The 24,472-nt window shown below is 47.5% G+C and overlaps 8 protein-coding genes across 8 annotated transcripts; 6 read left to right on the top strand and 2 right to left on the bottom strand.

Moving 5' to 3' along the window:
- Nucleotides 1–918: 918 nt before the first annotated feature.
- On the top strand, nt 919–7,845 carry MGYG_00119 (protein kinase subdomain-containing protein; the record flags this gene model as incomplete). The annotated part of the gene is made up of 3 exons (XM_003175980.1): nt 919–1,663; nt 1,727–7,728; nt 7,789–7,845. 3 exons carry the CDS (start codon nt 919–921, stop codon nt 7,843–7,845), a joined length of 6,804 nt encoding a protein of 2,267 aa, XP_003176028.1.
- A 655-nt stretch (nt 7,846–8,500) lies between these two features.
- Nucleotides 8,501–10,757, top strand: MGYG_00118 (hypothetical protein; the record flags this gene model as incomplete). Its single annotated transcript, XM_003175979.1, has 2 exons — nt 8,501–9,242; nt 9,310–10,757. 2 exons carry the CDS (start codon nt 8,501–8,503, stop codon nt 10,755–10,757), a joined length of 2,190 nt encoding a protein of 729 aa, XP_003176027.1.
- A 145-nt stretch (nt 10,758–10,902) lies between these two features.
- On the bottom strand, nt 10,903–12,989 carry MGYG_00117 (exocyst complex component exo84; the record flags this gene model as incomplete). Its single annotated transcript, XM_003175978.1, has 3 exons — nt 10,903–11,248; nt 11,303–12,569; nt 12,632–12,989. 3 exons carry the CDS (start codon nt 12,987–12,989, stop codon nt 10,903–10,905), a joined length of 1,971 nt encoding a protein of 656 aa, XP_003176026.1.
- Nucleotides 12,990–13,385: 396 nt separating this feature from the next.
- On the top strand, nt 13,386–14,051 carry MGYG_00116 (mitochondrial import receptor subunit tom-20; the record flags this gene model as incomplete). Its single annotated transcript, XM_003175977.1, has 3 exons — nt 13,386–13,443; nt 13,538–13,783; nt 13,846–14,051. 3 exons carry the CDS (start codon nt 13,386–13,388, stop codon nt 14,049–14,051), a joined length of 510 nt encoding a protein of 169 aa, XP_003176025.1.
- Nucleotides 14,052–14,795: 744 nt separating this feature from the next.
- On the top strand, nt 14,796–16,513 carry MGYG_00115 (1,3-beta-glucanosyltransferase gel2; the record flags this gene model as incomplete). The annotated part of the gene is made up of 5 exons (XM_003175976.1): nt 14,796–14,804; nt 14,880–15,004; nt 15,092–15,197; nt 15,269–15,553; nt 15,608–16,513. The coding sequence occupies 5 exons, from the start codon at nt 14,796–14,798 to the stop codon at nt 16,511–16,513; spliced, it is 1,431 nt and encodes a 476-aa protein (XP_003176024.1).
- Nucleotides 16,514–16,854: 341 nt separating this feature from the next.
- On the bottom strand, nt 16,855–20,975 carry MGYG_00114 (ankyrin repeat domain-containing protein 52; the record flags this gene model as incomplete). Its single annotated transcript, XM_003175975.1, has 2 exons — nt 16,855–20,425; nt 20,488–20,975. The coding sequence occupies 2 exons, from the start codon at nt 20,973–20,975 to the stop codon at nt 16,855–16,857; spliced, it is 4,059 nt and encodes a 1,352-aa protein (XP_003176023.1).
- Nucleotides 20,976–21,960: 985 nt separating this feature from the next.
- MGYG_00113 (hypothetical protein) lies at nt 21,961–22,309 on the top strand (the record flags this gene model as incomplete). Its single annotated transcript, XM_003175974.1, has 2 exons — nt 21,961–22,176; nt 22,271–22,309. The coding sequence occupies 2 exons, from the start codon at nt 21,961–21,963 to the stop codon at nt 22,307–22,309; spliced, it is 255 nt and encodes an 84-aa protein (XP_003176022.1).
- Nucleotides 22,310–23,340: 1,031 nt separating this feature from the next.
- Nucleotides 23,341–24,023, top strand: MGYG_00112 (RNA binding domain-containing protein; the record flags this gene model as incomplete). The annotated part of the gene is made up of 4 exons (XM_003175973.1): nt 23,341–23,466; nt 23,534–23,604; nt 23,671–23,923; nt 23,946–24,023. 4 exons carry the CDS (start codon nt 23,341–23,343, stop codon nt 24,021–24,023), a joined length of 528 nt encoding a protein of 175 aa, XP_003176021.1.
- Between the last annotated feature and the right edge of the window lie 449 nt (nt 24,024–24,472).

Below are 24,472 nucleotides of genomic sequence, written 5' to 3'. Positions count from 1 at the left end.
CCTCTGAGCTACTCCGTTTGCAATTGCCCACTCAACTGGTTAGTTATGCAACCAAACTGCTTTTGATGAGTAACTAGTCATTAATAGTTAGAACGAGGAATTGCTGTACGAAACATGACTGTTTACCTATATCAAACGCCGGAGCAATCTAGCGACTGCCACAAAAGAGTCAGGCGACTGCACGCCATCTGCTCCTGTCAACTGTGTTAGGGGTAGTTATCGCGCTTGTCTCGCTAAGGCTGCATAAGTAGCGTCAAAGCTTGGGACAGCAAACTAACCCTGCCACAAACCGCTCCCCCCCACAGGTCGTATTCTGCTCTGTTCTTTCTCGTTCAATCTCGCTACTACTCTGATGCTCTCCACGGCTATTCACTCCTTTCTCTCTTTTCATGCTATGCAGCCTAACTACGCAAATTCTCCTCTATCGTCACAACGAAAATGAAGTCCATGAGGTCAAAAGAGGCTTTCTGCCACCAATCAGCGCTTGCGGAGCCAGAAGGTCGGAGCTTCAGAGTTTGCATCACGTGTGCAAACTTGCATTCCGCCTTGCACGGTTTAACAAGTCTAACCCGATAGAACGCTTACTAATAATGGCGAGCCTCCATTAATCCCGCGCGTCGCCAACCATGGGACCAGGATATTTTTCCTGCCGCAAAAATTTTCTTTTCTCCTTCTTTTCCCAACATCTCGCTCTGCTCGGTCAACACTCAATTCGCACAGGAACAGCATCGTCTTTTACTGCTAGACCGAAAAGTGCGCTGGCTGAGCAGGCAAGAGCTCTCATCCCTCTTTATCTTTCTCTGATCTGGCCCCACAATTTGGTATCACCATTCTCGGGAAATTTTCATGCTGAATTGAAATACAAAGCCAGCTCTTTTTATTCCCCCAGAGAACAATAAGTCTCTGGTAGGCGGCGACATGCCTGCCATTCCCTCTTCCCCCGAACCAAAGGGCTCTAAGGACCTGGGGACCCCTATGCGAGAACCATCGTTCCCTTCAAGTCCTTCAACCGGCGGTGTTGTCGCATACAACGAGTCCCAAGGCCCTCGGACCACAACAAGTGGAGCCATGTTTTACCCGGCTTCTATGCAATTCGGCTCAAATAACGGAAGATCTGTCTGTCTTGAACTCGAGGATGGCACTGTCTACAGAGGATTCAACTTTGGAGCCGAAAGGAGCACTGCTGGAGAACTGGTTTTCCAGACCGGTATGGTGGGGTACCCTGAATCCTTGACAGATCCCTCGTATCGAGGTCAGATCCTGGTCATAACGTTCCCTCTCGTGGGAAATTATGGTGTGCCGTCGCGTGACAAGATGGACGAACTGTTAAAGGATCTACCAAAGCACTTTGAGTCGGATCAGATTCACGTCGCCGGCTTGGTGGTTGCTAACTACTGCGGCGAAGCTTTCTCTCACTTTTTAGCTGAAAGCTCCCTTGGCGAATGGTTGAAGGAGCAAAACGTGCCAGCCATTTACGGTATTGACACCCGAGCCTTGACCAAACGGATCAGGGAAAAGGGTAGTATGTTGGGACGTATGCTTCTCCAAAAGGCAACTTCTGTTGCTCAGGATAGCACCATTGAGCAACAATTAGACAACTGGAGAGAAACCCATGAAGTGGTGGACTGGGAAGACCCAAACAAAAGGAATTTGGTTGATGATGGTGAGAATAATTCTACTTCTGGCTAATACTTTAACACACTGAGGCTAATTCGACAATACACAGTGTCGATCAAGGAGCCTAAGCTCTATAGTCCACCCGGAAACCCACTTTTACACCCATCGGGACGTCCTATCCGCATTCTTTGTGTAGATGTGGGTTTGAAATACAACCAGTTGAGGTGCCTACTCTCCCGTGGTGTCGAGGTGCTCGTCGTACCTTGGAACTACAATTTCCCCAGCCTTGCAGGCAAAGAATATGATGGGCTCTTCCTCTCAAACGGTCCGGGTGACCCTGCCACCCTAGATTCCACGGTCTCCCACTTGAAGATAGCTGTCAAAGAGAATAAAACACCAATCTTCGGTATCTGTCTTGGGCACCAGCTCTTAGCAAGAGCGGCAGGTGCGAAAACTCTTAAGATGAAATTTGGAAATCGAGGACACAACATTCCATGCACAAGCATGCTTTCTGGTCGCTGTTATATTACTTCTCAGAATCATGGCTACGCTGTTGATTCCAAGACTCTTCCGGAAGGGTGGGAAGAACTCTTCATTAACGCTAATGATGCTAGCAATGAAGGTATCAGACATGCTAGCCGCCCGCTATTTAGTGTGCAGTTCCATCCAGAGAGTACCCCTGGGCCACGGGACACTGAGTTTTTGTTTGACGTCTTTATCAGTACCGTGAAGCAGTGCCTTGAATCCAAGAACGCTCTATCCAAACCTGTTAATTTCCCAGGCGGGACTATCGCAGAGAACACTATTGCCCATCCGCGAGTTCACGTCAAGAAAGTTTTGATTCTAGGCAGCGGTGGTCTTAGCATTGGCCAGGCAGGAGAGTTTGATTACTCCGGCAGCCAAGCTATCAAAGCTCTGAAAGAGGAAGGAATATACACCGTTTTAATCAACCCTAACATCGCTACTATTCAAACTTCGAAGGGTCTCGCAGATAAGGTCTATTTCCTTCCGGTAAATGCCGATTTTGTTCGTAAAGTGATCAAACGCGAGCGGCCTGATGCTATCTATGTCACATTCGGTGGCCAAACTGCCCTCCAAGTTGGTATTCAGCTTAAGGATGAATTCGAAGAGCTTGGTGTGAAAGTACTTGGTACACCAATCGACACTATCATTACAACTGAGGACCGTGAGCTATTTGCTCGTAGCATGGAGGCCATTGGTGAGAAGTGTGCCAAATCCGCATCAGCTTCCAATTTGGAAGAAGCAATGGAAGCCGTGAAAGGCATCGGATTCCCAGTAATTGTCAGAGCTGCTTATGCCTTAGGTGGTTTGGGAAGTGGTTTCGCTGAAAATGACGACCAGCTCCGCGACCTTTGTACCAAGGCTTTTGCCGCAAGTCCCCAGGTCCTTATTGAGAGGAGTATGAAAGGCTGGAAAGAGATTGAGTACGAGGTTGTTCGAGATGCCCGTGATAACTGCATCACTGTCTGCAACATGGAAAATTTTGATCCATTAGGAATTCATACCGGTGACTCTATTGTCGTCGCGCCATCCCAGACGCTGTCTGACGAGGACTACAATATGCTTCGTACTACAGCTGTCAACGTGATCCGCCATCTTGGAGTCGTCGGTGAGTGTAATATTCAATATGCTCTTAATCCCTTCTCAAGGGAATATTGTATTATTGAAGTCAATGCTCGTTTATCGCGATCATCTGCGTTGGCTTCAAAGGCTACTGGATACCCCCTGGCATTTATAGCCGCAAAACTTGGTCTCGGAATTCCACTAAATGAGATATCCAACTCTGTTACCAAAGTTACTTGTGCCTGTTTTGAACCTTCCTTAGATTACGTCGTCGTTAAGATTCCTCGATGGGACTTGAAGAAGTTCACCCGTGTATCAACCCAGCTCGGCTCCTCAATGAAGAGTGTAGGGGAGGTCATGAGTATCGGAAGAACATTCGAGGAAGCCATCCAAAAGGCTATCAGAGCTATTGATTTCCACAATCTCGGTTTCAACGAAACAAGTGCATTGATGTCGATCAAGAACGAGCTTCAAACCCCATCTGATCAACGACTCTTTGCAATCGCCAATGCCATGCACTCCGGCTACACTGTTGATGAAATATGGGAATTGACCAAGATTGACAAATGGTTTTTGCGAAAACTTGAAGGGCTGAGCCTGTTTGGCAAGCAAATGAGCAGCTATAATGCCACGACTGTGCCTATTCCTCTCATCAGACAAGCCAAGCAACTCGGATTCTCTGATCGCCAGCTTGCGAGATTTTTAAGCTCCAACGAACTTGCTGTTAGACGTATGCGTGTTGAAGCTGGAATAATCCCCTTCGTTAAGCAGATCGATACAGTGGCAGCTGAGTTCCCCGCTTTTACGAACTACTTGTATCTGACTTACAACGGTTCTGAAAATGATGTGGCTTTTGACGATCAAGGCATCATGGTTCTTGGCTCAGGCGTTTATAGAATTGGATCTTCGGTTGAATTTGATTGGTGCTCTGTTAGAACTATTCGCACACTTCGAGAGCAAGGACACAAAACAGTCATGGTTAATTATAATCCGGAGACTGTCAGTACGGACTATGACGAGGCTGATCGTCTTTATTTTGAAAATATCACATTGGAAACAGTCCTTGATATCTACCAGCTAGAGTCATCTAGTGGAGTCGCAATCTCCATGGGAGGCCAGACGCCAAACAACATTGCCTTGCCCCTCCATCGTCTCAATGTTAAGATTCTTGGAACATCTCCCGAAATGATTGATACAGCTGAGAATCGCTACAAATTCTCACGTATGCTTGACAGAATTGGGGTTGATCAACCCGCATGGAAAGAACTTACTAGCATTGAAGAAGCCACTACATTCTGTGACAAGGTCGGCTACCCCGTTCTTGTACGACCTTCCTACGTTCTTTCAGGAGCAGCTATGAACACTGTCTACTCTCAAGACGATCTGGCGAATTATCTTCACCAAGCGGCTGAGGTATCCCGAGAACACCCTGTTGTTATCACTAAATATATCGAAAATGCCAAGGAGATTGAAATGGATGCTGTGGCAAAGAATGGTGTAATGTGTGGCCATTTCATCTCCGAACACGTTGAGAATGCTGGTGTCCACTCCGGTGATGCTACTCTAATTGTTCCGCCCCAAGACCTAGACCCTGAGACTGTAAGGAGAATCGAAGAAGCAACCAGCAAAATCGGAGATGCTCTGAATGTTACTGGACCTTTCAACATTCAATTCATTGCCAAGGATAATGAAATCAAGGTCATCGAGTGCAATGTCCGAGCCTCACGATCTTTCCCGTTTGTCTCAAAGGTCATGGGTGTTGATCTGATTGAGATGGCTACTAAGGCTATGATTGGGAAACCATTCGAGGCGTACCCACCGGTAAATATTCCGCAACGTTATGTTGGTATCAAGGTGCCGCAATTTTCATTCTCTAGACTCTCCGGTGCGGATCCTGTACTCGGCGTGGAGATGGCTTCTACTGGCGAGGTTGCCTGTTTCGGTCGCGACCGATATGAAGCGTACCTAAAGGCTCTCATATCCACTGGGTTTAAATTGCCCGAGAAGAACATCCTTGTCTCTATGGGCTCATTCAAAGATAAGATGGAGATGTTGCCATCTATCACCAAGCTGCACAAGATGGGCTTCAACCTTTTTGCAACTGCTGGTACAGCTGACTTCTTGCGGGAGCATGGCATTCCAGTGAAATACTTGGAGCTGCTTGCAGGAGATGGTGAAGACTTGAAGTCTGAATACTCTCTCACACAGCATCTAGCCAACAACCTCATCGACCTTTACATCAACCTTCCTTCGAGCAACAAGTTTAGACGACCGGCTAACTATATGAGTAAGGGTTACCGCACCCGACGAATGGCTGTTGACTACCAAACTCCCCTTGTGACGAATGTCAAGAACGCCAAGATTTTGATTGAAGCCATGTCTCGACGGTATGATTTGAGTGTAGCGCCAATTGATTTCCAAACGAGCCATCGAACTATATCTTTGCCTGGACTCATCAATGTCGCCGCCTTTGTCCCGGGAATTGCAGAGAAGGACTCGACGGACTTCCAAGAAGTCACTAAAGCATCCATCGCCGCTGGTTTCTCTATGATCCGAGTTTTGCCTGTAGGAATCAACAGCTTTGTCACTGACGCACAAGCCTTAAAGCTGGCGCAACTCAATTCACAAAAGGGTTCCTACTGCGATTTCAACTTTTCAGTTACTGCAACTGCCACGAATGCGGATCAGGTAGATCTTATATCAAGCGAGGTTGGCTCCTTGTTCATTCCATTCAACCACTTGGCCGGTAATATCAACAAAGTTGCGACTGTCACAACCCATTTTGCTTCCTGGCCATCCAACAAGCCTATCATAACCGATGCAAAGGGTACAGACCTTGCTTCGATCCTTCTCCTGGCTAGCCTCCACAACCGCAATGTACATGTTATGAGCGTCACATCTCAAGAAGACATTAAAATTATTGCGCTTAGCAAAGAAAAGGGGCTAAGAGTGACTTGTGATGTTTCGATCTATTCGTTGTTTTTGTCGCAGGAAACCTTCCCAGAGAGCTGCCACCTACCAACCAAGAAAGACCAAGAATCGCTCTGGGAACATCTCAGTACGATTGATGTCTTCAGTATTGGAAGCCTCCCATACGAGACTGCCGGCAAAAATGCATCCCCCACGGTTGGATTGCCGGATGCGCTCCCTATTCTCTTGACGGCAGTATCCGAGGGGCGACTAACCATCGACGATATAACCAAAAGGCTGTATGAGAACCCGAAGAAGATCTTCGAGCTGCATGATCAGCCTGATACTTTTGTGGAAGTTGAAGTTGATCGTCCGTATGTTTTCCAGAGTCAAGGTGCCTGGTCACCATTTACTGGTAAAACGTTGCGTGGTTCCATCCAGCGTGTCAATTTCCAGGGAAAGACAGCATGTCTCGATAGTGAAATTCTTCCTGACGCACCTAGGGGCATGGACATGTCATCCCACACCTTAGCACCACCCCAGTCGCCTTCAGCCAAGGAGATAACCCCTCGGTCTCCAATGGCAATGGGCTCAATTGGCAGGCGTTTGTCATTCACGACTACTCCACAGGCCCGCCCATCGCCATTGAAACAAGTTGATTCCCTTGCTACTGCCGATGAACTTGGACCACCACTATATGCTACCCCATCCACTGGAGGGACTCCATCACTCCAGGAACTGCTTTCCCGCTCTACGTTCAGGCATAAACATATACTATCTGTCAACCAGTTCAACAGATCTGACCTGCATTTACTGTTTACAGTAGCGCAGGAGATGCGACTAGGGGTTCAGCGCCAGGGTGTTCTCGATATCCTCAAGGGTCGTGTTCTATGTACCCTGTTTTATGAGCCATCTACCCGCACTTCTGCCTCCTTCGATACGGCAATGCAACGACTGGGTGGGCGAACCGTGGCTATCGCCACTCAGCATTCATCCGCTCAAAAGGGCGAGACCTTGCAAGATACCATTCGCACTCTTGCTTGTTACTCTGATGCGGTCGTTCTCCGCCACTCTGAAGAGAGTAGTGCGTCCACGGCAGCCAAATTCTCCCCAGTCCCAATCATCAATGGTGGAAATGGCAGCCAAGAGCATCCTACCCAGGCGTTCCTCGACCTCTTCACCATTCGTGAAGAGCTGGGTACCGTCAGCGGGATCACTGTTACGTTTACAGGCGACCTTAAACATGGGAGAACAGTTCACTCTCTCATAAAGTTGCTTCAGTTCTACCAAGTTCGCATACAGCTTGTTTCTCCCAAGGCCTTGTCCTTGCCGGAAGACATCCGCCAACAGGTCATCAAGTCTGGCCAGCTTATCGTTGAAACCAACGAACTGACGCCAGAAGTCGTTGCTCGCTCTGATGTCTTGTACTGTACACGAGTCCAGAAGGAACGTTTTGCGGATCAAGAGGAATATGAGAGGCTAAAGAATAGCTTTGTCATTGACAATTCTATCATGAACCAGGCGAAGAGCCAGATGGTGGTCATGCATCCGCTTCCAAGAAACGCAGAAATTGACGAACAAGTGGACTTTGACCAGCGCGCTGCCTATTTTAGACAGGTAAGTTGATTATCTTCTACTCTTGTCTACTATGAACTACTGCTAACATTCTATGTCTAGATGAGGTACGGTCTCTACTGCCGTATGGCGTTGTTGGCTTTGGTTATGGCACCCTGATTCGTGCTCTCTCGTTGCAGGCGGGTGTCTTTCGGTGCCCCTTGCCAGTTTCTTTGCTCTATATACGTCACAAAAGTTTTGTTTGATTTCGTGTTTTTAAGGAACTAGACAAAATATCACGTAGATATAAGTTTATTATGAAATACTCCCTGTATGACTTGTATGTATACCCAGCGTTCTATTATGATGCATGTTATGTGTGTTATGTGTGTTACGTGTGTTATGTATGGTATGTGTTTTGTTTCTAGCATTGAGTTTTGGGTTTTACTTGGCGTTTGGGTGATTTAGCATGGCATTGCATGTTTTCGGATTTGTTATTCAGAATTATGATGTTAAGAGTACTGTTGCCTCTCTTGAATACTATCATTCATATTAACTTGGTATATTCTGTTCCTTTCCTTTGGACTTTCGTGGTAGCTAGTGGTTATAATAGCCGAGTTAATCAGCTATTTGCCTAGCTAATTAAAACCAGTTAGTTAGTTACTTAACTAGTTAGTTGCCCGTAGTTAGTCAAGCTGATGAGGTCCCCGACTTTAGGCCCACCAAATTTCACCAACAACGCGTCTATCAGTTGAATACTCCGTACATCAAATTGTCACTACGCATTATTTATAGTCAAACATTGGTTTTTTACGCTGCCTCTCTAGCTCACGGCATGGTTAAGCCCTTGCTACGCCCCCAATGGCTGATACCAGCTTACCCTGCGGGCCCAGTCCGCAAACTCTCGACCAAGACGAGTCCGCCAATCATTAAGATAAAAGAGGCAACTTTCTTCAGACATTATCCGACACCTGAGGGCCTTCGGAAGGAGAATCCTCCGCTATACCCCAACTTGAGCTTTGAGCTACTGTCTGCCGATAAGGAGCCCAATAGACCTGGCGGTGCTGGAAACTCGCAAAACCAGTCATTCTGGGCCGTGATTGGATCCTCTGATAGGTCGGCTTTCCTGGAGATCCTGTGTGGCCGATATATTTGCATTCCACCTACAGCGAGGTCATACCCTCTTCTTGCAACAGAGGAGATCGCTTTAAAGGACCCACGCCTTCGATTCCCAGGTAATGCAATCCGCTACATAGGCTTCAATGGAGACGCAAAGAAGGATGCAGGAGGCGTACGTGGTTCTTATCTCAGCGCAAGGTATGAAAGCAGAAAAGAGGAGACAGACTTCACCGTTCTGCAGTTTCTGAGAGGCCAGACATCACTTAACCCTCCAGAGGACAAGGAAATGACATCTTATATGCATGATAAGCTACTGCATCAAATCATTGCCGATCTAGGCCTGCAAAAGTTACTGGATATGCCATTGTCAAATCTGAGTAATGGCCAAACAAGACGGGCACGGATTGCAAAAGCATTGCTAGACAGACCTGAGGTGCTACTACTCGATGATCCCTTCAGTATGTACTTCAATTTTGAAAAGTCATTGATTGATATGCCCAAAAACTAATTGAATATAACTACCAGTGGGTTTGGACCCTCCAACGGTAAAAGCACTCTCTCCGCTATTATATAATATCTCCCTGAGAGGTTCGCCGCGACTTATATTGTCTCTCAGGCCACAGGATGCACTGCCTGACTGGATTACACATCTGGTCATACTGAACCAGAATCATACGGTAGCCCTTCAGGGAGAAAAAAATCATGTGCTTAACCAGTTGGAAATATGGAAGGCCGTTGTCCATCGAAAACTAGGTCCAGCATCAAGTAGCAAGTCTCCACGACTCCAGCTTCTGCCACGTACTGAGAGTGAGGAAAAACAGTATGCTAAATTTTCCCCTGAAGACCGCTTGAAATATGACCAAGCAGAGATTCTATTCAAAGAAGGTCATTTTGAGTCAGAAGCAGCATTGCTCCGTGAACTTGAAATAATGTCAAAGGCCCCAGCCACCAGGCTAAAACATGTCTGCAATTACGGGGAGCCGATTGTTGAAATGGAGGGAGTTAGGGTATTATACGGTGAAAAGACTGTCCTGGGAGGCTGGGGTCAAAGTATTGGCGGGGAGGAAAAGGAGGGTCTATACTGGGAGGTTCGCCGCGGCCAGAGATGGGGTGTCTTTGGATTAAATGGGTCTGGGAAAACAACCCTGCTATCCCTTATCACATCAGATCACCCACAAGCATACTCCTTGCCACTTCGTCTCTTTGGCCGATCAAGGTTACCAGAAGCTGGAAAGCCAGGAATATCGCTGTTTGATCTGCAGTCGCGCATCGGACACTCCTCGCCGGAGATACACGCATTTTTCCCCCGAAGTTTGTCGATACGGGCATCTATAGAGTCCGCCTGGGCAGATACTTTCCTATCAAAGCCGAAGCTTGATCAGAACAGTCGACTTGACGTGATTTCCGCATTGAAGTTTTTCGAAGCGGACTTGGATCTGGGCTTTTCTCCTCGAGTTAGCCAAGAGGCTCCTAATCCTTCTGTTTCTTGGGCTGATTACACCCTCTTCTCATCGTTGGACGTGTCCCAGCAGCGCGTAGTCCTCTTCCTACGTGCTGTTGTCCATAAACCTGAGCTAATTATTCTTGATGAGGCTTTTTCAGGTATGCCTAGGTCACTGAGGGACAAATGTTTACACTTCCTTGAGGCGGGAGAAACTTTGGGAGAGAGTACCGGCTCACGCCGAGTCTCCGATTTCAATATTTGGCATCTCTCTCTCCTGCAAAGTGATGAGATGCACGAAGTCAGACATCAAGGATTGTCTGATTCCCAAGCTTTAATTGTTATCAGTCACGTCAAGGAAGAGGTTCCAGACATTGTCTCGCATTGGATGAGGCTACCAACCATGTTAGAGAATGATAGAGGTTTACCGGGATGCGCCAGCGCCGGGACTCCGTCAAGCAGCTTTAGAATCGGTACTTTGAAGGAGAACCAAACTATATCAGTGAATGCATGGGATGATATCTGGGCATAAATCTGGAAAAAATGATATATATGGATGTAGATTTGATAGAGAAAAACCGAAAATTATAGGGATATACATCCAATTGTTACATTGAATGTTAAATGGGTATTAGATTGATATATTATGTAGTAGACAACTATGTGGGTACTGTAGGTCAAGCTGACTCTATTGGTGTACTATCCGGGGATTTGACGATGAGGCCTTCAACACGGATCATATCTTTAAAATCCACTCCCACTTCCGAAAGTGAGCTGGCATGTTGGTATACTATCTCCATGCATTTCTCCCACACGGGGTTGCTGGGCTCGACACTGCTAAGCTGGCGACTTAGCGTGGCGTTAAAGTCGTCCAGGTGATCCTTGCCCCATTTAATGCTAGCACTGGACATGGGCGACGGGAAACACTGCTGATAAATGGCGATCGTGTTTCTTATCATGGTGAAGTAGACAAACGAAATTTGGAATATATATAATAGTAGGTCGCCTTCAAAAACACAGTGCCTAGCTGAGTATTAGCAGGGAGGGAGAAAGGGAAATGAATTGCACATAACACACCTCGCACGTTTAGTTATAATTTGACTCCTGGCATTGAGATAAGCTTCCCGAGCTCGATCGTCATAACCTAGCCGAGTCAACCAGGCAACATTCGTCTTTGTAGCGTTCATAAAAGAGTTAGTATCAACAAGGGCTCGAAGAAGAATATCAGCAAGTTTGTTTGCTCTGGAATCTACCCCAGAGTTAATAGCTTCCTGGGCAGTTTGGTTTCCTTTCAACCCTTTTGCAAGTTTTCGAAGCTTCTCCACGCGGGAAACCGCCGTTTCAAACACCTGAATAGCGATGTCAATGTCAAGTTCATCGAGTTGTCCTTCCACCCATCTCATATTTTGTTGTTTGCCATCGACATCAATCAAAACTTCTAACTTGTCACGAGGGTCCATGGTATCTAGAAACTCAGAATGTCGGCGAGATGCAGGCCGGCTGCTGTTCATGAGTGCCTCCCTAGATTTGGCGGCAACCTCCGCCTCCGATTTTAGACTTTTACGGAGTTCTTCAAGGGTCTTACGAAAGGTCATGACCAGCTCGTTTTTCACCTTGTTGTTTCGCTGGTCATGGCGATAAGTAAAAGAGCTTTGGCCATATCGAATGTTAATAGCATTTGGCACGCCACGTTCATCCATGTCTTCACCGGAATTTAAGCCGGAGCCGAGATCAATCATGTCAATATCCTGTAGTGGCCAGCATTCTTCCGCTACTAGTTTTGTTGGAACGGAAACAGATTTCCCATTAGCGATGTTTGGGTCCACCCGCTTTCTTTTCTTCGCAGCAATGAGCAGATGGTCGTTGAGAAGGACAATATGGACAGGACGCCTTGGCTTCCATGTAGCAGAATCAAGCTCAACCCACTGACTCGATTCCATGACGATGTGCCGTCCAGGGGTTGCTGGAAGGTACTTTTGAGACCGTTCGACATTTTTCCACAACTGCTGCAGCTGGACATTCCACATACTCTCCAAATTGGCAATGGAGCTCCGGTGCGCGTGCCTTCGAGTTGGCGCATCCTCAAACCCAGGTTGCGCACCATTTGCTCCATTGGTTGCATTTGCCTGGCCGAGAGTGGTGGTAAGCTCGGACATCAGGCCGCGAAGAGTGCTCATCTCCTCTCTTAGCTTTTCGGCTTCCTTGCTGATCTTTATAAACTGAGTGCGGTTCTGGTATACGCTCTGCTGTAGGTCGGAGGAGGTTTTGCTCTTTAGCTTCCGTAGGTCACTCTGAAAGTCTCGTATATCCTGTTCTGAAGCATGTTCTAACAGCCCGGTTACATCTATACAAAGGATGAGAGTATTAGCGCAAGAAGCTACACAAACGATGATAGTTTCAACATACAGCTCTCAATCGGTAGGTTTGGATTTCTCAACGCATTCGCGTCCACCCGAATTGGTTGTGCTCCCCCCGCGGACGTGGGCTCCCTATCAGAGGCAAAGTGGTCTATGGGGGCGCTAGGGAGGCTAGGGACTGGAGGGGCTTCCGAATCAATACCCGGGAGAGTATTAAATTTCGCAGAGTATCTTCGCTTAACAAGATCTGAAGTAGCATCACTGGGCTGTGGGTGGTGTCTGGCTTCCGGAGGCCGTCCTGCTGCTGGCGCGGCGGCGCTGTTATGGTTCGTAATAGGCTGCGGCGCACTGATCTTGGGGCGGCGGCGGGAAGCTTTGCTTCGAAGGGTGAGGCCCTTCACATCCATGACTCCTCTCTTCTTAGTTTCACCAGTTGTAAAGCTGCTCTAAGATGATATCGTGGTTGTTATCGTGGCTGTAGCTGTTGTAGCTGGTGTAGTTGTTGTAGTCGTCGAAATTGACGTTGCGCGAAACCCAAACAGGGAAAGCCAAAAAGGGAGAAAAAGGAACAAAATGATAAAACATCGAAGAAAAAAAAAAGAGCTTCAATACTTCAGCTTTTTCAAAGAGTCTTCAAGCCCAGCAACAACCCGCAAAACTCGCAGTTCTGAGAATTTTCTTCCCCTCTAGCCCGTCAGTTTCTGCTATTGGATTGGAATCCACTTAATTACTTGCTGATAGACAAGTGTTGTATCGTGGTTTCTTCGCCATCTCTACAGACTCACCATATATAACCATCGACAATGAGGACGTCAACAATAGCGGCCGTCTCGGCTGGCACTGTTATTACAGGATTGCTAGGTAACACTCTCAATTCTGTATTTCTTGCTATGTTTCTGCTGGGTTATATTGTTACATGAGGCTATGTACTGACCTTTGAAATTTTCGAGTCCAGCCTACGCAATCTACTTTGACTACAAAAGACAGTCTGATCCTGAGTTCCGCCGTGCTTTGAAAAGAGATAACCGTCGGATGGCAAGGACGATGCGGCAAGAGAATGAAGCCCAAGGAGCTCAGCAGATGGCAAAGATCAGACAGGCCGTCGCTGATGCAAAGGACGAGGGTTTCCCAGCTGACCTTGAGGAGAGAGAAGGCTTCTTCATGAGCCAGGTTGCAAAGGGAGAGGCACTATGCACAGACAGTACGTCCGATGGACAATACCCCCATATCTCCAAATTCGGGTCTAATTTTGTGTGATTATAGGCTCCTCGTATATTGAAGCTGCCGTAGCCTTCTACAAGGCTCTCAAGGTCTATCCTCAGCCCAAGGACCTCATTGCCATCTACGACAGAACTGTGCCAAAGGACGTCCTCGAAATATTAGCCGAGATGGTCGCCATGGATCCCTCATTGAAACTAGGCGCTTTCACAAGTGACAGCGGTGCCGAGAGCGCCCACAGCGTCGAGTAGAGCTGTTCGGATATCGACAACGAATATAAGACCGCCTCTATAGCCGTGCTCCTCCCTCCGAAGTCCTCTTAATCTATCCTCGATCACCTCCCACCCCCCTCATCTATCTGTACATCCTAACAGTGACTGGATTTGGATCGATAGTCACCTGGCCTTGGCTACCGGCGACCAGCTCTCGAATGGGTGCGCGGTAATCCTTTCTTGTTGTACTTCTTTCTGCGGTTCTGCTGGTCGGGTTGGGACTTTTAACACTGTACTTTAACGATATTTCCTCATACCTTACAGGATATTATATGTATTATCTCCTTTCTCCTGCTCAGTCTCTCTGGTCACGGTTATCGAGCATCTCACACCACTTCCGTACTTTCTTACTCGTCCGCAACCCGGAGCTTTCCTTGACCCGCTGCGCTCTAATTGCCAGTGGCGATGGCCCCAGAGAAGCGCCTTGTGCTATTATAATTTGCTGTCAGCGGCAACTTGAAACAGGCCAAGACAGGAGGAAAGTTGCATCTCAGAATCGCGAACCTTCATTTAAAGACAACCAACCATCGCAAGGCGCATCACAAACCACTCTTCTCGTCCTTTTCGCGCAGTCATTCTTTTCAGAGTCGATCTCTTTGCTAGAGCGACTTGCTCGCTCGTTTCTCTCTCTATCATCGCTCCTTTGAAGTGGCCCTGAGCCTTGTCGGTCCTTACATTTCGCTGTATCCTCGTTGAACGAGATAACGCCTCGACTCTACAATCATGAAGAAGGTGAGTGATAAAAGGATATCTTTTGATTTCGCGCGATATCGACGCCGAGACTGATATATATTATTTGCGCCTTAGTTCGCCTTTCTCGCGTCGCTTTGCGGCCTTCTGTCTGCCGTTGCGGCTGTGACTCCCGTTGAGGTCCAGGGCTCGCAGTTTGTGAACCCGAAGACCAAGGCCCGTTTCCAGATGATTGGCGTCGAGTACGTTGTCCTGCTCCTTATAATGCATATACAATAATAAAATATGAAGTTATGGGAACTGTCGTCTAATGCGCATTTCTCTGGCAGCTATCAACCCGGTGGTTCGTCTGGATATAAGCCGGAAAGCGGCAAGGACCCTTTATCCAACGCCGATGACTGTCTGCGAGACGCCATTCTCCTCCAGCGCCTTGGTGTATGTTTTCTCTTATATGCCGTTTGTAATCTTTATGTCACGGGCTTCACAGTGCTGATTGCGGTTAATAGGTTAACACCATCCGCATCTACAATCTTGACCCTTCGCTGAACCACGACGAATGTGTCTCCATCTTCAATGCAGCTGGTATCTACCTCCTGCTTGATGTCAGTACTCCAATCTACGGAGAATACCTGAACCGTGCCGAACCAGGCCCTTCCTACACCAAGCAATTCTTGACCCGTATCTTCTCCATGGTTGAAGCCTTCAAAGACTACCCCAATCTTCTCGGTTTCTTTGGTGGTAACGAGGTCATCAACGAAGATGCTGCAAAGGATGTTCCTGCTTATATTAGAGTGAGTCTCTACCAATATTAAGACGGCTATCGTACCAACTAACAGTGGCTACAGGCTATCCAGCGTGATCTCAAGGACTACATTGCTGCTCATGCCAGCCGCAAGATCCCTGTCGGGTACTCTGCTGCTGATGTCCGTGATATACTAAAGGACTCTTGGAACTATGTTACCTGCGACTCCTCTGAAGCCCCTTCTTCCAATGCTGACTTCTTCGGTGTCAACTCTTATTCCTGGTGCGGCGATTCAAGCTACACTAAGAGCGGGTACGACAAGTTGGTAGAGATCTTCTCAACGACCTCTGTCCCCGTTTTCTTCTCCGAGTATGGCTGCAATGAAGTGAAACCACGTATCTTTACCGAAGTTCAAGCTGTGTACGGCCCAGAAATGACCAAGGCCATGTGCGGTGGCCTGATCTACGAATACTCCCAGGAAGACAACGAGTATGGCCTAGTAAAACTTGGTGGAAAGGACAACACTACTCTCCTTGTTGACTATGACAACCTGTACGGCCAGTTCAAGAAACTTGACATCAAGAAACTCCAGTCTCTCGACCCAAGCACTACTACCGTCAAGCCACCGACCTGCAAATCCAGCTTAATCACTTCGGGCAACTTCCACAAGAAGTTCACCATTCCAAAGAGGCCCTCTGGCGTCAATGACCTTATCAAGGACGGCATCAAGAACCCTCCAAAGGGTAAGCTTGTTGAGGTCAAAAAGACCAAGACAGACACCAAGGTTTTCACCAAGGATGGAAAGATTCTCAGCAATCTGGAGCTCAAGCTTCTGGAAGATGACCAGGCTAACGTTCCTGGAGAGAACACATCCGGCACTCCTACCGAAGACCCCAACGCCCCAGGCAGCTCCAAGCCTCCTCATTCTGGTGCTGGAACAAACATTTTCAATTCCCACCTCACCTACATCGTAGCTGGTATTGTTGCGCTGGGACAGATTGTTGTATAAAACTATTATCGGGATCTTTAATGATAATTCTAAGCAGGGTGCCAACATAATACTAGTTGTTCAGTTAAGTACGACAATGCACTCAGTCAATAATAGTTGTAGTTTATATATACGGATCAGACTTTGGGATATTTAATTCTCAATAGAATCCTCCAATATCTGGTATGCTCCATTTTGGACCTTCGTTGATGTTTGTCGTCCAAACGACTGAAGTCATCTCAGGTTTCCATTTATAACCTGGAAAGGCCTGTTCCGCAGTATGTTTGCACATGAAACAAAGCGTCAACCCACCTGTGCCTACACAATAGTAACGTGGCCCATATATCTCCTGCAGCCTTTGATCAGCAATTACAATGAATCAACAGAAAGTGCAGATTACTTACATGAAAACACCAGTGACAGCCAGCTAAACTTACCGTATGATCCGCCATGACAACGATGCTATCGTCCAATTTGCATCGCGTTTCACTCCAGTTCCTCACCAAACCCTTGTTTTGGTAGAATACAGCAATCCGAAACGGAGTCCACTCCGCTGCTGGTTCGTCAGTGGTAGTGACTATGCTCTCTTTCACGCCGTACTCCAGCAACAAATTAACAATTTCGACAGATCCGCCCTTACACGCCCAGTGTAAAGGTGACCAGATGCTTTCATTAAACTTGGTGTCTGGCGGCTGTGCCTCGAGTGCTACACGTAGCGTCTCTACACAGCCACCGCAGGCAGCATGGTGGACAATTCCGCGTCCTGTGTTGTCCGTAGATTGTGGATCAATGCCGTTGTCAAGAAAGTACTTTAACACATCTGCATGGCCACCTCTTGCAGCGAAGTGGGCAGGATTCCTTCCTTGACGATCGCTATACTGTGTAGGTCCGCTAATACTGGCCAGAATCTGAATAATGCTAAGATTTCCGCCGTACGCAGCAGCATTCAGCAAAGTCCCATACTTCTTTGGTACAGCGCAGCCTCTTCTGCCACCCATATTCCGAAGCAAATACATAAAAATAATCTTGTTACCGCTGAGAACAGCTTGGAGTAAAGGTGTTTTTCTCAACCTGCAACTTTTGTCAGGGTCAGCTCCCGCAAGACAGAGCAGACGAACCAGTTCAACCTCGCCCCGGAAAATTGCTTCGCTAAGCGGGCTAATCTTGAAGTTGTGCTCGGGGTCCACGTTTGCTCCCGCTTTGAGGAGAGCTTTGCAAATTTCAACGAAGCCCCTACGGGTTGCGCAAACTAACATTGAGTCATAAGAGAAATATTCTGTCGCCGGAGGGTGATGATTAGGGTTTGCCTGTTTGGATAACAAGAGTTTCACCACGCTAGTATTGCCATAGTCGACTGCATGGTATAGTGGAGTGAACTCGTCACGGACATTCTCTACAGGAACTCCTTTGTCCAAAAGGAACCGGACAATCTCGACGAAACCACGCCTAGATGCAGCGGACAATGCTTTATCACCCACCCCATCTTCAAGGCTTACCCCTGCGTTAACGAGAAGTTCGACGATACCTGCATCACCCCATTCAGCTACATGTTTCAGCGCTCTACATTCAGCAGTAACCACGACACCTTGGTTGATAAGATACTGGAGAGTCTCAACACAGCCATGATAGGCAGCTTCATATACCGGGGTATTTCCGGATGATGGAGAATGATGGATATCTGCTCCCTCTCCTACAAGGAGCTTGACGGTGTCAGTATGACCCATTCGGCACGCATAACACAAAGGCGTCCGCCCCGTCGATGTAACTGCTGCGATATTAGCACCCTTTTCTAGTAGAAATCTGACGGTGCCTAAACTCCCACTAGATGCCGCCAGGTGCAACGGTGTCACCCCTTCATTGTCGGCTATTGTGATATCAGCGTCGTTGCACAGTAGGCGCTCCAGCAATTCGGTGTCCCCGTTCTTTGCTGAAAGGTGAATAACAGTCTGCCCCTCTGTGCTCTTTGAATCTAATTTGGCACCCTTGCCAATCAGGTAGGATATAATGCGGTTATCTCCTTTGGCAATGGCGGCATTCACCGCGCTTCCATACACTCCCCCTTCTAAGTTAACGTCGGCCCCGGAAGCGATCAGCAATTCGACAAGTGCAAGGTCACCATTAAAACAGGCCACTTGTAACGCAGTCCCAAATCGCCCAGCAAGAGCGTTTGGGTCTTCTCTTTTTTCTTTCAAGGAAATCCTAGCTATATCCAACAACCTAAGTCGGCAGGCATGATACAGTGGACCCGCCCCTGTACCTTTAACATGACTCTTCCACCGACTAAAGTTGGGATTCTTGTGGAAAAAACGGCTTATTTGCCGAGTCAACTGATTATCCTTCCCAGCTGCAAGCGCATGTGTATCGAATGAAGTAGCCGCATAATTAAGGAATGACCCATCATAGCCGACGTCAAAATCGGGCAGCACATCACGGTCCCATACCTCGGAATAGGTAAGATAACGAACACAAGTCTTTGCGAGTACACTGTGTTGCATAGCCAGGCTGGCAGCGCCGGGCGACAGTTTGCCTGGACTCGAAATATCTCCAGCGCTTGCAAACTTCAAGTGAAGGTATTCTTTAACTGAAGCGTGGACTAAATGGATCGTTCCATAGGCCTGAGGGGTATCAAACTGGCCAAGGAGGCCACTTCGCTCTTTTTCCCTGTCATTTCGAACTTCAATCAATGAGCCACAAAGGTCCCTGATTTCTCCGTTAACATAATCTTCATCAATCTCTTCAGGGAGTTCGTCCATAGGAAATTCAGGAGCTTCATCGGCATCCGGATCATCATCACTATCGCCTTCTTCCTCTCCCCCGCCTCCTAGGTCCTCATCGTTCTCGTCGTAAATAGCAAGTGCCCCTGCCAACTCCGATAATTGCAGCGGCTTGTACGCAAAGGTAGCCCAACGGAGAATGGACATGGCGCGGCGCCTTTCGTCGTCTGGCCGCCGTTGAATGCTTGCCCAATTGCGCTCGTATATTTGATGGAGTCCAGTTGGCATAGTTGAGACTATGTTTCGAAGCTGTTTCTCATTTTTGCCGCTACGAAGCTGGTCTTGTTGCATCTTGATCCAAAGAAACATTCCTTCACACTTCTCTGCCATCTGAGAAGCTAACTCTCGCCGAAGCGAAGCGCTTTTCTTCCCAAGTTTCTTATTGACGATGCTTTCCGAGTAGAGCTGAATCTCAGACTGGATTTTGGACTTTGAGATTTGACACTCAAGCATGATGTTCCCCCCTTTATCCCCGAGAGGAGGGGACAATTCTTGATTCAGATCCACTTCATTCCGACTCACAATTAGCACTCGACATTTAGAGCCTTTTGCCTGCTCCTTCAATCCTCGAAGTAGCTGAGCTCGTTCGTCATCGCGTACTTCGTATTCATCTAGCCCGTCTAGAACAAAGGTAAAAGGGATGGCACCGGACGCAATTTCTCTGAATAGTTTCCAGACTTCGGACTGAGACGCCCTTCTCCCTGCACCAACACGGTCCATTGCTTGTTGGACCAGTTCTAAAATCTGTCCATCACGCCGCATAGCCTGAGAAATCCAGGATCGTATCGCGCCATCTGGGTGTCCTCCTGTCTGGACATGACCTGTAGAGAAGAAATACACTACTGTGTGGTTTGACTTCTCAGTAAACTGCTGGATGATTTTTGCACATAGGACAGATTTCCCAGAACCTGCTGGACCACATATCCAGAGAAATTTGGCAGTCTCCCGAGGGAAATCATCTGATTCCCAAGTTTTGTAGGCAGGCTCTCTAGCAATCCAGTTACAAGTGCCATCTAGACGAGCCGTTAAATGCCTCTCATATTGCTGTTCAATTTCAGGGGCATCCAGCCATTCATCAGCTCTCTTCTGCGTTTGCACAAGAGAACTCTGTCGTGTTTCTATGAGCAAGGCCTTGAAGTCTTTGATAAGAGTATCTGATCTAGTATACAGTTAGCTGTACACTTCAACGTCTGCATCATAACAGTATCGAGGTTCACAAACCCATCTTTCTCTTTAGGAAGTAGATTATGTAGCGTATTGACAAACTCCCCAAACATTTCAACCTGTGATGTAAAGCTTCCCTTTCCTCTCAGGGCCCAGCTAATGCCACCCCTAATGGAAGATTTAGAACTAGCCTTGCTCGCCTCTCCACCACTCTCTGCAGAAGATACCACAACTTGAGGCAGCCGTAACCGAGATTGTGAACGTTCTATTGAGTCGAAAAGCGTCCTGATCTCTTCCAGCACCAGCTTGACGGCCGATAATATCTCTGGTTCATCAAGGCGAACATGATGGTCCTCTTTTAAAACTCCGTTCTCAATGCCAGTATAGGCCGCCCAGTCCTTTAGTCTGACCTTATTGGCCTCGAATTTCACAACAGTTTGCCGTGACTGAGTCGAGAACTCTCTATAAGTTGACACTCGATCCAGGACATCCATGCAGACGCTGAAAAGGCCTGCGACACCTATAACAAGGCCGGCAAGCTCCATATTGAGATATTTTGCCAAGGGCTCTGCCAAACGGGTGGGCGAAAAGAGTGAGAATACACTCGAGGTTGGGTTACAACTTTAGTTCCACAACTTTAGTTCCACAGGATCCCAAGTGGAAACATTCAAAACAACTGATGATTCTTTCGATAACATGATATCAAAAGTGTGAGCCTTAGAGGATGGGTATTTATGGCGGCCCTACTGGAGGACAAGGCCCCAAACTCCTAAGCGCCGGCATGCCTACATACCGTGCATGCAGGTTGCCGCCAATCACTGGCACCGGACGCCATTTGAGAAGTTCCGCGTTATAAAAATAGGCCAGGTACATGATTGCCAGCAAGATTAATATGCCAATAAGAAGTACGTATTCATGATACCGTTCTCCTTGAGTTATCAAATCTGCCCTCGGAATATTGTTAAGACGACTAGATGTTGTTAAAACGGTTGAGCCAAAAGAGCGACCAGGTGGTGTTTCTATTTTTGATTTAGCCCTGAAGTGTCAAGAAGTGACTGATTTTATTAAGTAATCAAAACCTTATCATGGATGTTCTATTTTCCATTGTGCTTACATAACACAGGACAAAAGTAAGAGTTCTAGCCAAAAGGGGCTTAGCGCCAAGCCTGTCCTGCCCTTTCAGCCTTCTTTTCCTTTCTGGCGTCTTTTTCGCTCTTCTCCTTCTCCTCCTCCTGCTCAAACTTCTAACCGCCAACCTCTCTCGATCTCAACTTCACTCTTCCACCCAAGTGAACGAGCTGCATATTCACTATCCTCAGATTCACCACAGCCAGGAATAGTGCTATCGACGGTCCATCTGCCGACTGAGCTATACCTCATCTGCTGCTACTTCCCCAGCGCTCCCAGGCTGCGACACCACCAGACAGACAGCAACTCTCCCACGCGCGTCTTTTAAGACCACTCGATTTGCTGCGTCCGGTCTGATACTATATTCCAAGTCTAAAAAACTTCTTTTCAAGTCCAAACATCATGTCTGCAAAACTCGACAAGGCTCTTGATGAGATTGTCAGCTCCCGCCGCCAGGCGCGTCGCACCCATCAGCGTCGCCCAGCTGCAAAGGGTGCAAAGGCCGCTCCTGTCGGAGGAGTCAGGAAATCCACCAGGCAAACCAAACCAACCTCTAAAGCCACGCCTGCTGCACCTGCCGCAGGATCAGGAGATGGAAAGATCATCGTGAGCGGCTTGGTAAGTCATAATCACACGTCGTTCCCTTCTCACCAGCCTTCCTCCCCATTCGAGTACAATAAACATAACAGCTGCTAATTACCCATTCGACCAGCCCGCCGATGTGAATGAAGCAAATATCAAGGTATGTTGATAAGAGACGCTCTTCGGAGTTTCGTTCGCCGTCTCCGTTTTCAGCCATTTTGCTTCGAACGTGACGATCGGAAGAGTCGGCTTTCCTTTTTCTTTCTTCCCAGCCAAGAGAACCAAAGGCAGACTTGATCTCAGTGCGGCTATCCTCTGTGGTGATGGCCAGTCAAAAGCGCGCATGAACTATGGCGCCTTGAGCTCTCTTGCTCCCAGACGGTCGATCCCTTCCTATCTTTCGCTCGCCTGTGCAGAGGCATGATGCAGAGACATATGGAAGGTTGAAATCTGTCACTTCCTTGAAGATAAAGACAAAGAGGCCCAGTATATACCATGCGGGTTGCACTTGAGTAGTCAACGTGACTTGTCCTAGCCTGATTCAGAACGAGCCAGCATTTTGGTTCTTCATTTGGGGCATGAGGAGAATCAGCGAGCGCAGCAGCGGTTGAACAGCATAGCTTATCATCTATTCGTCCTCAACTCAACGGTACTCGGTACCAGCGGCATGCCGATTGAGCTTTTTGAAGTCGATCTCATAAACAAGGCCTTCAAAATACAAACCTTGCCGACTTACTCGATGCGGAATAATCACAATCACGACACTACCTCTTCCCGTGGTACTTCTCAACCAGCTGCTTGCAACCCAGCACCCCACAATGCAATTTTTTCTCTTTGGCTTCAGGATAATCTCGGGTGGTTGTTTTATCTATCTGCGGTCTACCGGAGTCTCTGGATACCATATATATGGCTTCTCCTGGCAAAAAACTGGTACCGCTATCTTGGTCCCAGTGCAGGTTGAAAGGAACCCTGGCTCCGGCTAATTCGTTTCTGCTAACTACTAACCTGGCTGTTATGCTGTGCTCGCTGGTCTATCTGGATCTCTTTTTACATCCCTCGAAAGCCGATGACCCTGATTGCTCATATTCAATGCTTCGGCTTTTGTTGACAAAGCGTACTTACAAACGACGAACATACTGATGAATCTCGTGTCACCGCTAGGAATACTTCCACAAATCAGCCGGGCCTGTCAAGAAGGTCATGCTGACCTACAATCAGAACGGTACCAGCCGTGGTATCGCTTCTATTATATTTAGTCGCCCTGAAACCGCTATCAAGGCTGCTAAGGAGCTGAACGGACTTTTGATCGACAAACGCCCCATTAAAGTAAGTATATACAGCCCTTCCCCCAGTCTTCAATGACTCTAGTCTAACTAAGTTGTCTTTAATCTAGATTGAGGTTGTTGTTGATGCATCCCGTGCACCTCCAGTTCCTGCACCTAAGCCTTTGACTGAGCGTGTGGCGTAAGTTTTTCCTCGTTTAATCTTATAATAATCCTCAAGCTTTTTTTATTCACTAACGAAAAGTAGTCAACCAAAGTCTCAACCCAAGCCAGCGTCAGCTGCGAAGGCTGGACGAAAGAAGGATGCCCGTGGTCGAACCCAACGGGGCCGCAATGCCGGCCGCCCAAAGTCAAAGACCATTGAAGAGCTCGATGCTGAGATGGTAAACTACTTCGCCGAAGCTCCTGCTAGCACTAACGCTCCCGCTCCTGCAGCCAATGGTGCAGCTCCCCAGCCTGCCGGTAACGGTGAAGACCTCGGAATGGTCGATGAGATCTCTGTAAGTACATGATTTACCCCAGTGTCCTCGATACTATTTCAAACCTAACATTTTTGATACAGTAAATTATTTCGCTTTAAGCATTGTCCAAGAACTCTAGTTACCCTAGAGCTCCTTGATGTAATTGACTCCCGATAAGGCGCTCTTCTCTTCCTATCCAATGTGCTATGTTTTATTACCTCCTTCTCCTTGTCCAAGTCAAGCTTCAAAGTGTGTTTTAAAAGAACCAAAAAAAAGTCGGGAAATATTCATCTACCCTACCAGTTACATTTCTATCCCGAATCACCTTCCTGCTCTCACCTCACCTTCCCCTTATTTGTTTCGTTTGTTGGCTTGTATCCCGTCCTGGTTCCGTTTCATTTGAGCTTAATTACTATCCTGCTTATATGCTTGGGCGTTCGTCGTATCCTGGGAATGGGGGTTGGTAGTTATGTGGTCTAAAGGAAATATCTCTCAGACAATTTAAGATTGAACCTATCTACTGAGTACTGAATCTTTCTGGTAATCTTATATCAACTAAGTTAGACAGACGAGCATCGAACTGCCCTA

Source organism: Nannizzia gypsea, genomic scaffold (assembly GCF_000150975.2).
Source record: "Nannizzia gypsea CBS 118893 supercont1.1 genomic scaffold, whole genome shotgun sequence".
In the NCBI taxonomy this organism is placed as follows: Eukaryota; Fungi; Ascomycota; class Eurotiomycetes; order Onygenales; family Arthrodermataceae; genus Nannizzia; species Nannizzia gypsea.
This window is presented reverse-complemented; position numbering and strand designations above follow the sequence as displayed.